The 12,175-nt window shown below is 44.0% G+C and overlaps 1 protein-coding gene across 3 annotated transcripts in view; it reads left to right on the top strand.

Moving 5' to 3' along the window:
- RUNX1 (RUNX family transcription factor 1) overlaps positions 1-12,175 on the top strand; it is a 175,679-nt gene that overhangs the window by 27,436 nt on the left and 136,068 nt on the right. For 2 of the 3 annotated variants that reach the window (XM_074858293.1, XM_074858291.1), the window contains exon 2: positions 5,611-5,799. The exons of the other annotated variant lie outside the window; for it this stretch is intronic. In XM_074858293.1, coding sequence (XP_074714394.1) covers positions 5,736-5,799 — 64 coding nt within the window. In that variant the 5' untranslated portion in view covers positions 5,611-5,735. The remainder of the gene's footprint in view (positions 1-5,610; positions 5,800-12,175) is intronic. 3 annotated transcript variants of the gene reach the window in all.

The raw sequence follows: 12,175 nt of genomic DNA, 5'->3' as shown, positions 1-12,175 counted from the left end.
TATGCATTGTGTGAATAATATAGACCCCCATGATAGGTGGTGCTCAAGGTTTATATGGGCAGATTAAATAGCTGGTAGGATTCTTCAGCTCTAGCAATCCTCCATCATTTTTCATAAGGTACCTATGGTTTTATTCCTCAAATAAATTGAAGAGGGCTTGGATGGATGTGTCCTCTTTGGAGATATGAATATATAATGGATTTTTATGTAGGGCAATGAAAAAAAGTAATCCATTTGTTTAGTAGAAAAGCTTCCTTTTTGGAGACTAGTTGCTTAGGAATGGTAGCTGCATAAGAAATGAAGGTTTTAAGGATCCTAAAGACTCTCTACCTTCCAATAAACGTGCAAGTGATTGTCTTCTGCAAAAATATAATGCTAAAAATATACTGAATATATCTATTCAATTCTTTCATTATATGTCTTTAATGAAGTGTTCTTAAAAGAGAAATGACAACTCATAAATGGGGGGGGGGGTGTGTTCTTTTAATTTTCTGTGAAAGTCTATTATTTTTCTTCCACTTAATTTCTTCCTCACACACACCTCCCCCCCAAATTCAACAACTGGAGGTTGCCAGCTTTTCTTTTCTCCATTTTGCCTCAGACTTTACACTGAAGAAGGTTAGAAAGCTATAGTCCTAGAGACAGAGATGCATGTTTGCGTTAATCAATCTGTAACACTTCAAAACCAAGGAAGTTTAGCAAACTGGCAGAATAGTAAAAGACAAAAAGGGCAAATGGGAGAAAAGAATTAAGAACTCATTCAATATATTGCACTCAACAGAGAGAGGAAAAAACTGGAAGGGGAAAGTAAAACTTTTAAGCTAGTGTTGAGAGTGCCCAGATGTTCTGTTTCAACATATTTCAGATGTTTTGTGAAACTTTTCTCTATTTTTGACCACTTGTAATCCCCTGAAAATCAGTATGTTCTTCAGTGAAAGGATACACCCAATTTAAACCACTTGAAGTATGTTTTTATAAAAAAAAAATATCTAATCTACCGATTGCACTAAAGAGAAGGGAGAAAAGTTTCAGGGAAAGATTACTAAAACATCCTGATGAAAATGGTTTGCCCGAGGTTAGAAGCAAATGAATCCAGTACATGTTCTCCTTGGAGTTTTTAGTAGAGGCACCATTTCAGTCTGTAATTCCGATTGCTGAGCACCTGGTAACTTTAAAAGGAATGATAACTTAGGCCAGAGATAGGGTCAGCGTAATGGCACCATATTCTGTAGAAAACAGAGAAAAAGATGGATTGATTTCTATTTGCACTCATAGTTTGAATATAAATATTAATCTGAACTTCAAAAGTTAGTACAGTAAATACCAAAGGGAGCAACAAAATCACTTGGCTGAGAAGTATGCTTTTTAAATATTTTATTTGTTGTAACACTTCACGGTAAACACACTTTACATTTATTTCACAGGCCAATGCTTAAACATGAATAATCGTGGCTTTCATACGTTGGTCTTCCTCTAGGGTAGAGCACGCAGCTGCCAGATATGGCAAATAACTTCACATCTCATGGCTTGAGGCCAAAGGATGGTTTTTTTGCACAGGCTCTCAGGTAACAATGCCATGTCGGTGTGGGACCCACCAGAAAAGGTGGAAAGGTCTGTCTGGAAAATGCTCCCATGCTTTCTCCTGGCCAGGCCAGGACGTGTTGCTCCCAGACATGGAGACAAGTCCTGCTGGGAACAGCAGTTTGGTGAGCAGGGACATGCAGATGCTTCCTCACTGGTACCTCCGTCCTGGTGTTTCTCCCTTGAGTTTCTGACCAGTCAAAATGGATCTGCATTAAGTGCACATTCACAGAGGTGGACTAGCAAAACTTTCTTAGACTTTTCACAAAAAACTTAACTATGGAAACAAATTTGACCCAGGCATAGGGTTAAGGATGCCGTACTATTTCCACCCCCATAGTTCAAGTTTCCATTTGACACTCTTCTACATTCTTTAGGGCAAACAGTAAAACCGCCGATAATTGCCTGTTATTCAATGCACACACGACCAACTTTCCCTCTGAGAGCCATGCATCTGCCTCTCAATTACCATCATGAGATTTTTTTTTTTTTTTGACCAGTGGCTCTTTTTATGTACATGTCTGTTTGATGTCCTACGACAGTGAAATTTCATCTTGCCCTCTAAGCCTGTCCTGTTCAAAACCATTAATTAGCACGCCATAATCACTAGAACCTGTTCATTTGGTTTAACAGCATGTGCTCACTTGCTATCTAGAGTATACACTAATTATGTTATTACTTTGTCAAGAACAGGTACTGGGATAGATGGAGCGAGTGTGTGTTGGGTCTCCAAGGGGATGCTCGGGAAAAGGTGGAGTCCAGGAGGAGTAGGGATTGCAAAGGCTGTGGCAAGGCACCGCTGGCAGGTGGCAGCTGGGTCTGCAGGAAAAGAGCTCTAGCAGAGACATGGTGGAGGTGGATGCTGGAGCAGGGTGAGAAACAGCCAGTGATCTGCTTGTTGCTGTGCAAGGAGATTCACTCCATTTCCCCCAGCTGCTTTGGAGATGGGGACCGATGAGCTTAAGAGGCTGTCCTCTATGCAACTTTAAAGTGTTTAAAAGGGCTGTGAGGCAGGCCTTACCTCACAGTGCTGGTAACTCCAAGCAAAGATGGACAGAGAGTGGCAAGCGGGGACCCACCACCTCCTATTTTGCTGAAAGGGAAGTGAGACAGAGGGAATAACTGTCTTGTGCAAAGTCATATGGGAAGTTTATGCAAAGCAGAGAGTTAAAGCCAAGCTGCATGAGGAGGGCTGTCTGAAAAAACTGCCTAAGTGGTCAAGTTCAACTCTTCTTTTTAATTCCATTTCAGGTTAACCCGAACTGTAACAAAAATCCAGGTATTTCAGATACAGTTTAATATTATATTTATTTCTTTCCACCAACGTAGAAAAAAAAAATGCTTGGCCTTGAACAAAACTTTTATCTGAATTCTAAACCTTCCTTCATATTTTCCGTGACACAAAGCATTACTGGGACCTAGGTGCTGTTGACAGAGCAGCAGAACAGGGGGTGATATAGGGTCTGTCCTCTGGAGGCCAGGGCTGCAGACTCATGCACAAAACCCGGAAAATACTTTTTGCAAACCCTGACTCAATAGCTGGATGACTCCTGCCCTGTCAGGAATTAAGTGTACATCTCAGTATTTCACACTTGGTTTTTTGTTTGGTTTTCCGTACAGCTCAGTATTTCACACTTGTTTTTTTGTTTGGTTTTCCAATGAGCAGCTGAGGTGTAGGCAGAAGTCTGCGTATGCAAGGTTATCCAGAAAAAAAATTAATAATTGGGAATTATCAAGAGGCTTCAGATGCTCTGCTTTTAAAAGCCTGGAGTGGATGTTTTCCTCTTGGCCTGGCCATATTTTCATAGCCACTTGGAAACTCAGCAATAGTATCATCTACAGTGACCCACGCTCCCCTGCTGCCAGTGCAGGATAGTTTCCTACTCTGCCTTCTTGATCGTTTTGTCCTGTGCAGTTTTAAATGACTCAGGCTATGGTGCTTCCTACCACTTCCCTTGGGAGACAAGTCTGCAGTCTAAATAAGCTATATGGTAGCAAATTTTCCTCCTATTCAGCTTAATTTCTTTCCCCTTGGTTTCATCCGTAATGCCTATTCCAGACAGAGGCAATGTTGTTGGAGCGGGGTGAAGCAGCCAGAAGAGCTGGCAGGACTTGCATCGGCACCCCTCAGTGATGGAAAGTGTGACTGCTTTTCGTAACACAGGTGCATTACTTGGGTGCGATTATAGGTCCTGGGCAGCTCCTGGCTATTCAGGGCTGTGACCGAGTGTTGGAACGCCAACAAAACCCAAACTCCTCTGTTACCCTCACCAGCGTCATCCTAAGAAAGTAATATGGAGCAAAGCCAGGGCTTTCCCTACCACAGTCTTATTTCTTCTCCTTCCAACAGTTTCTTTTCCTTTAGTCAGGCAAAGGGAAGCAACTTCAGACCTGTGATGTACATTCACCTCCTGTTTTTAATTGCCTTCCTACCGTAAGAGGTTTCTCATTCCTCACCATTTCAAGCACAGCATCACTCTGTCCTCTGTCCTCCCAAGTACATCAAGCACATCACCTAATCGCTTCCTTAAACTGTGCATTCTGCTTTAGTAATAGAAAAAATTTAGTCTAGGTCACTTGTACAGATTTCTAAAATATTTTAGCCTGGGGGAGGGGAAAGGAAAGGGTTTCTCTTCCTTCATTTCTATACTTGGCAGATTTCTGGTTTTTACAAAAAAATAGAGAGAAGCTGTCTGAACTGAAAGGGGGAGGAGGAAATCTTGCTTAGAGGTGGTTCTAAAAATGTTAGTTTTAAAGTAGGTTTCCTGCAAATTGTGTGTTATGTGTGGAAAGCGTGTCAGTGTGGTATAAATGTGCTATTGGTATTGGATGGCGATTACCTCAGTCAATGGCTTTGCCACTCACAAGTGATGCAAGCTTTTCAAGAATCAGCAGTTAATTTAATTTCATATGTAATATATCAGAATTTGTATGCATATATTATATTTACATATTGCTATTACATAGCAAGGAAAGCAGCTACACCCCCTACCCCCATTTTAAATTAAACTCTTGGGCCTCATTTTTCAGTGTGGTGACAGACAAAGCCCAACGGCCATGGGGTTGGAAGGGAGAGGATTGCATAGATACATGGCTGCAGACAGATCATACAGCCCTGAGCTTGTAAAGACTTCATAGGTCTTTGCAAATCGCCATGCAGGGAAACACGTGCCCTGCAGAGTGAGCTTCTCATTGCTGAGCTCCCCTGTTGCGAGTGAAGAGCAAGGTCCACCTTCCACAGTGTGCATGCTTATGTGCCTGTGGTTTGGGTAAGTGCAGTGCTGGCTCTATACAGCTTTGTGCTACGGCATAACCACCCCCGGCTGCCCACCCCACCTCGTGCCAGCACCGACTGTCATAGAAATTGGCTGGCTGGGGCTCCGGGTGCCTCCACATCTCCTCAGCCCTGGCACAGAGGCAGCAGCCCCTGGCAGAGAGATGTGGAGGAGAGCTGAGGGCTTTAAATCCTGGAATTGATAGGGGTTTTCTGGAGTCCTCCTAAATCACTAGGTGAACAAATGGGCTTTTGTTTTTCTGTCCTTTTTTTTTTTTTTTTTCCTTGCAAGAGCATGGAAGTGGACTGAGGAGGGCACAGAGCATGAGAAACCGTTCTGCCCTTGTGCCCACAAGATAAAAGAGGTCATCCTGGTAGCCGGTGAGAATCTCAGTGCTAAGCCCAAGCTGGAACAGGCAGTAAAATCAGGATTTTAATTTTGGGCATCTTCAGTTTGAGAGGAGTGTTCTGTTTCAAGAACTTAATGTTGTGGAAATTGTCTTAGGTAGAAACAGAAGGATGAAAGCTACAAAGTGGTGTTCAACTAGTTCAGCTAGTTTAGCTGTGTTGAAGGGAGAGTGTGGGTCGAGGGGAGGGAGAGTGGCCTGCTAAACCAAAACCATGTTTTTTGAGCTGCTTTACAAACTGGAGGCTGTGCAATGACATGTTTCTTGTACCAAAGCAAGTTCGCTGTGTTGTCTGGTCTGGTCTATGGAAGGATTTACACAGCTAGAAGTGCTGAGGTTGTGCGGTAGCTTTATTCCAGGAGGTGTTGCCACTGTCAAGGCAGGACTTCTGAGGATGATGTCAGGACACAGCTGCACAACATATTTGTGGACAAATGCACCCCTGAAATGCCCACAGGTACCAGACAAGCGGTATGAAGAGGAACTGCCTTCTAGAAGTGAGACATGGGACAAGTAACCATGTTATCTCAATGTCCAGTAAGTAACCCAGTGGGTATTTATTGTAAAATGGGAGGATTTATCTTATTTTCTTCCTTTTTTTTTTTTTTCAGATGTGCAGCCTAATTAAATTACTCAGAGAAGGGGAAAAAAATCAGTTTAATCTGACTTCAATTTGACTGAAGTCTGGATCTAAAAATGTGGTGCTTTGAAAGACAGAATAAGCAGTTTCCTGAGTCATAAATTGAGTCACACAGACCCCTAATGGTGTTTCCAGGACTGCAGACAAGCTGTTGCTCTTAAGACAAAAAGTAAAACCTTTAAAAATAAACTAGAGTTTGTGGTAGATTTCCAGGGAGATTTGTAATGTCCTGTGAGAGTCACTTCAAAGGTACAGATCCTGCCCCTGCGAGCCTGCATGTTTATATGAAGTGGGCAAAGGGAAAGCTCTGGCAATATGCAGAAATGGGAGCTACATGATAATAATAGTGTGTTTGCATCCGGGGAAGCCCAACAGCAGAGTACTTTACTGTAAGCCTGCAGCACACTTAAAAATAAAGATGTTATTCCCTGAGAGGCTGATGGAATTAGCTGCCACTGCAAACATGCAAGGCCTCGCACATTTGCTTGTGCACATAGTAATATAACTAACCAAAACATCCCTGTACATTAATCTGGTTTACTCTCCCGGTGGCTTTTCAACAACAGACAGAAGGTGATTGCTACCTGTCTGTCCAGCAGCCATTCCCAAATAAATAGAGACCCCATACTGGACAAGGAGGAGAAGCTGTCATGGCTCTGGTGAGAATGGTGTAAGGCACCCGAGCCCAATCCAACAAATGTTTTAGGAATGATCAAATGCCACAAACTGTCTGCTAATTCAGGTTGCTCCTTTGTGGAACGAGTGGGCTGCTTCATATCTTGACTGTGAATTTGTTTGCTGGCAGACCCAGCGGAGACTGGGCTGCCTGCGTGTTCTGCAGTGTCTCCTCTTACCTCTGAAGCTGGTCATTGTGAAAGGAGATGCATTGTGGGGAATGGCGAGTGGGAGAATTGTTTGCTTTCTCTCTTTTATGGATTAACCGAGGATCTTAGTCTCCACAGCTATCAGTGAGTCACCCTTCACAAGCAATAAATTCACACAGCCACAAAAATGCTGCTTTATATTAATGCTTTGGTGCCATTGTTGATGATTTCTTACTGCAACCTGTGCCAACACCACAAACATTCATACTAACATGGGAGCTTCCAAGCCAGCTGATGGAAAATATTTAAGATAAGAAGAAGAAAAAATTTGCCAGAATGAACCCAGAGGCTCCATCTTTAATTAAAAACCAGAAAAAAAAACCAAAAAAACCCTCCAATCCCAGAGCAACTATCTTACACCTCTGGCTTATCTATATTTTCTGGAGCAGATTTGGTCTTTGCTGTAATTTTTTGCTGGTCATCATAATTAAACTCCAAGGGGGTGTGGAGAAGAGAATGTCTCTGATATAGAAGTAACCCACCACCTCATTTTGATTTCAGGTATGTCCCATGCATTCTCCTTGAGATTATGGTAAGAATTTAGTCTACAGAGGATACTCCAAAGCAGCACCTGTAGTGTTGTTCTTTGTGCTGCTTCATGCTTTGGTGTGTGTCCCATGGCACAAGGGGATCTTTAAGTCTTAGAACTGGTTCCCAAGCAAGGATGGCTCTAGCCCTCCCCAGCCGTGTGCTGCCTGTTACACCATGGTGTACCTTGCTGGGTGTCCAGCCTATGGTCCTTTGTGACCTCCCTCTTACCCTTCCACCACCACTCCATACCCTCCTCCCTTTTAGTCCACAGTGATTATCCAGCAGGTCTGGTCTGATTATACACACATCCCTTAGAGTACCTACAGTGTCAATGTATCAGGTGTCGAGTGCGGCTTGCCTTGGTTTTGTGCCTGGAAATAGAAATCCCAACCATAGTGTAAGGGGTTTCATTTTACTTTCTTGAATACAGTACACCACTCTTTGGCAAGGGAGAACACATTTAGAGAAGAATAGACTATACACATGGATGTGGACCTGTCATAAAATTCATTTTAGTTTCCAGTTGAAATTACCCCTGCTAAAAAGATCTCATTACCATGCAGTCTGACAGCATGAAACCCTGTAGAAGAAAAAGGCCACCACCATGAGGCTGGGGGGTGGAAAATGACTGTAGATAAACCAGAACCCATGTTTGCTCTGTTTTCACCAAAATCCTACCAAGTGATGCTGAAAATCCCATCTACTGTATGTTCTAGGGTATGGACAGCAACCACAAGGTCCCACTGCTGGCATTGTTCGTATGGGCTTGGGGCATTCTGTGTAATCATATGCCTGGCCTTGCACAGTGTGGTATACCTAGTTCAACCCAGGGGCATAGGAGTGGGTCTCTGGCAGCTTTCGCTCAGGATAAGGTTTTGGGAAAAAAGCCAGAAAAGGAATTAGAGTCATAGAATCATAGAATGGTTTGAGTTGGAAGGGACCTTAAAGATCGCCTAGTTCCAACCCCCCTGCCATGGGCAGGGACACCTTCCACTAGACCAGGTTGCTCAAAGCCCCGTCCAACCTGGCCTTGAACACTGCCAGGGAGGGGGCAGCCACAATTTCTCTGGACAACTTGTTCCAGTGTCTGACCACCCTCACAGTAAAGAATTTCTTCCTTATATCTAATCTAAATCTACCCTCTGTCAGTTTAAAACCATTATCTTTCATTCTATCCCTACACTCCCTGATAAAAGAGTCCCTCTCCATCTTTCCTGTAGCCCCCTTTAAGTACTGGAAGGTGCTATAAGGTCTCCCCAGATCCTTCTCTTCTCCATACTGAACAACCCCAACTCTCTCAGCCTGTCCTCACAGGGGAGCTACTCCAGCTCCCTGATCATCTTCGTGGCCTCCTCTGGACCTGCTCGAGTAGGTCCATGTGCTTTTTATGTTGGCCCCAGAGCTGGACACAGCACTGCAGGTGGGGTCTCACGAGAGCAGAGCAGAGGGGGAGAATCCCCTCCCTTGACCTGCTGGCCACACTTCTCTTGATGCAGCCCAGGATACGGTTGGCTTTCTGGGCTGTGAGCACGCACTGCTGGCTCATAGTCAGTTTTCCATTCACTGCTATCCCCAAGCCCTTCTCAGGGCCACTCTCATTTAATTCTCAGGAGGCCCTATGGTTGCTGCTGTAGAGGAGGACAGAGCTGGTGACCTGGGTCACCCCTGCAGCCCTAATCAGCTACAAGTCTGATTTTTACGAGCTGGATCAAGGATGCATGAGGTAAAGGTGCAGGGAGGTGCAGCCTGGCTCCCTTTCAAATCCTGATGCTAAAGCCAGCCGGGCGGCCAGGAGGGAGCCCCAGCCCTGGGGCTGTGCGTGGTCACCTCCTGCCCTCTGGTGTGCAGCACCAGGAAAGGGCACGGGCAGCCCCGGGGCCGGGCTAGAGGCTGCCGCCATGCAAGGGACGGGATGCCCCACGGGGTGCCCTGGGCCACCGGCTCCTGCTGAAAAGCAGGGCATTTCCCCAGGTGGCCATAGTGGCTGTCTGGTGTGTAACTGGCCATACCATGCGTGCCCACAGCCACTGATAGGACCGGGCAGAAACCCCCAGTTCAGAAAGCCTCAAGGCAAGAAGCAGCAGCAGCGTGCAATGGCCCAGCTGAACTTGCTGGCACCTAAAGCCTGAGTTTGCAAAGGCATTTAGGAAACTGTCCTAAAGATTTTTTTGGAATTTCAGCAGTATTTATGAGTCTGTCCCTAAATGCTTGTTTAAGTAAGTGCAGCCACTTACGGTATTTCAAGATGAACTTGTCAGTTCCTCTGTTTCAGTGCAGGACATCTCTTCTGGCTTTGCAGTTATTCTCTGAAACACTGCTTGTGCTTTCAGGAGAAAGATGTGCTTTTCCCTTTGCAATCACTTTTCCAAGGTTCTTGGATTATTTAGGACAGAAACATTGTCCAAAGCAAAGCTGGGGAGGATTTCCTGAACACTTTAGGACATTCTTTCCACACATGTCAAAAAAAAAAGAGTTGGTTTGATTTCTTCTCAGGTATGTTAAGATACCAAGTTAGGCCCTCTGTTATTTCCATGTCCATCTATGTCCCATAAATAGGGTGTGTCTGCAGTTCAGCATCAGTCAGTTCCTCTCCCGAGCTGGCTGTGCTGCTTTGGGTGCAGCTAACGGCAGAGCTGTGACCCTAGAACTTACAAGAAATGTTTTCATGTATATTTCTACCATTGGTGATGTCATACAGCAGCACTCTTTCACGAGGGTGGTTTTTTTCATTTCTTTTTTTTTCCTTCAAGAAAAAGAAATGGATGAGTCATGTCTCACAGGCAGCTCTTTCCCTTCTTGTTCACTCATCATCAAAGTACAAATCATGGCTTAACTATGTGCAATTGTAAATTGGTTTGGCATAGTTATGTCTAGATCCACTGAGTTTCCCACTTGTGGGAGTCTCCCATTACCCTTTCTCCTCTCTGACTCACTTGCATGTGTACCAGTGATTTCACTACCAGCTGTCTTACTGCTACAAAAGGTCTAAAAGGGGATATATGTATATATTCCCTGAATTAGATATCTATCTCGCTGCCATTTTGGCATCGTGTACATAAACTAGGATACACCTCAGCCCATCGACATTTCACTCTTTTTAATATTAAACTTGGGTGCAGTAACTGCTTTTGCAGACTGGAAAAATAATTAGGACACACATTTCCAAAGAAGTGTGTGGAGCATTAGCCATGCAGTTCCTTTTGACTCTAGTGGAGGGTTCATATCTAAAGCCTTGTGCAATTGCTTTGGAAGTTTTAGGGGAATTTATTACATTGTCTACTGGTTGAGAGGTTATGTTATTGTTTTACTGGTAGCTGTAATCACCATAATGAAGTTAAGCCTTAGAAAAAGGTCAGAAAACAAATATCTTCTAGTCATTACACTAATGCTGTTAGATCAGTTTGTACAGCTGATGAAAAAAAACTTTGCATGTATGATAGGATAATAACTATTTCAGATTTATGTCAGGAAGTTGTGCTCTGGATCTGCATGCCAGAAGATTGCAAGTTCCAAAAAATGCACAGGAAAAGGTGTCTGCTGCTCTGGGAGACTTGTAAAGTTACAAGAAGTATGGGATGAGGCTCATTTCACCTAACTAGCTCAAGTTTGTCTGTTCTCTAGTTAATGAGGGGAGAGAGAGGGAGAGAGGCACCTCCATATAGGGTTTGTTCCCATCACAAGATAAGTCTCTAAGATAAGTAGGTTGAATCACCCTCTGGCAGTGCCTTTCTAACCTCCAGTGACTATAAAGGGAGCATAGTTTAGACTGGCTTAGACAAGACAAAGCTAAAATTAGGTGAGACGTATCCCACCCTAAGCTTTGCACCCAGACAAATTGCTCTACAACAGCATGACTGAGGAATCTGAGACCAGTAGATTAGGATTGCTGACCATTTAGTTTCCATGCTCTGTCATCCCTGGGCTACCATCTTGCTCTCTTGGAGAGAGAGCCCTACTCCATGGGGGTCACAGGAGTCTTTACTAAATTTGAATGGAGCTGGTGGTGCTCCTTAATACGTTACACATGTAACTGTTCTTTCAACTGGGAAAACTATGAAATGTGGGAAAACAGGATTTGAATAGGATGATCATAAGGATTTTTACCAGTGTTCTCCCCTGGCTTTTAAAAAAAGGAAACTTTGGCAAGAGTGCAAAACCCTTGAAGATGGGTCCACCTTCTTTCCCTCTAATGTTATCTACCTCTTCTGCCCTGCAGGCGAAATGCATGGGATTCCACAGGCTGACAGTTCCTTCTTAGTTCTAGGAAAGTACTTAATGATCTCAATCACTTCATAATTGACTCACTTCCACTACTCCAAGGAGATAGATTTGGAGTGCTAAACCCGGAGGAGTATAGCTGGGCAGCAAAAACTTGCCAGTTTCTGTAAGTGTACTTCCAGGAAACCTATCTCTGTCCACTGCTTGGCTTTCTAACTTTTGTCCCCTCGTTACTGGCTACTATCTTTTGGATTGGTGCCCTTTTGAACTGCAGAATTGCTGTCAGCATGCAACTTTGGTTACAATTCAGACAATTTGTTTTACAAACAAAAAAGTGAAATTGGAAATGTGTCCCTTTCAGTGCCAACAGTCCTAGAGAGCATCTTGTTTGGATACTTTCTTCCCCTGCTTTCACAGAGCAGCTGCCATCAACAGGAGCATCACTGGTAGATGAAGAGTGAGCTGTCAGCATGTTGTCATCTATGTCTGCCAAAATGTTTATCTGAAATGACCACAATTCTTGGGCCTCCAGAACTGGTCTGGAGTTGTCATGAGACTGGAATTGCCCATGAGCTCCCCAGCACTTCCCACATCTGGAGGGCTGGACCTGCCATGAGAACAGCCTGTGTCAAAGGATTTG

This window comes from Strix uralensis, chromosome 2 (assembly GCF_047716275.1).
Source record: "Strix uralensis isolate ZFMK-TIS-50842 chromosome 2, bStrUra1, whole genome shotgun sequence".
NCBI classification, from domain to species: domain Eukaryota; kingdom Metazoa; phylum Chordata; class Aves; order Strigiformes; family Strigidae; genus Strix; species Strix uralensis.
The sequence above is the reverse complement of the archived record's forward strand: the minus strand, read 5'-3'. Positions and strand labels throughout refer to the sequence as shown.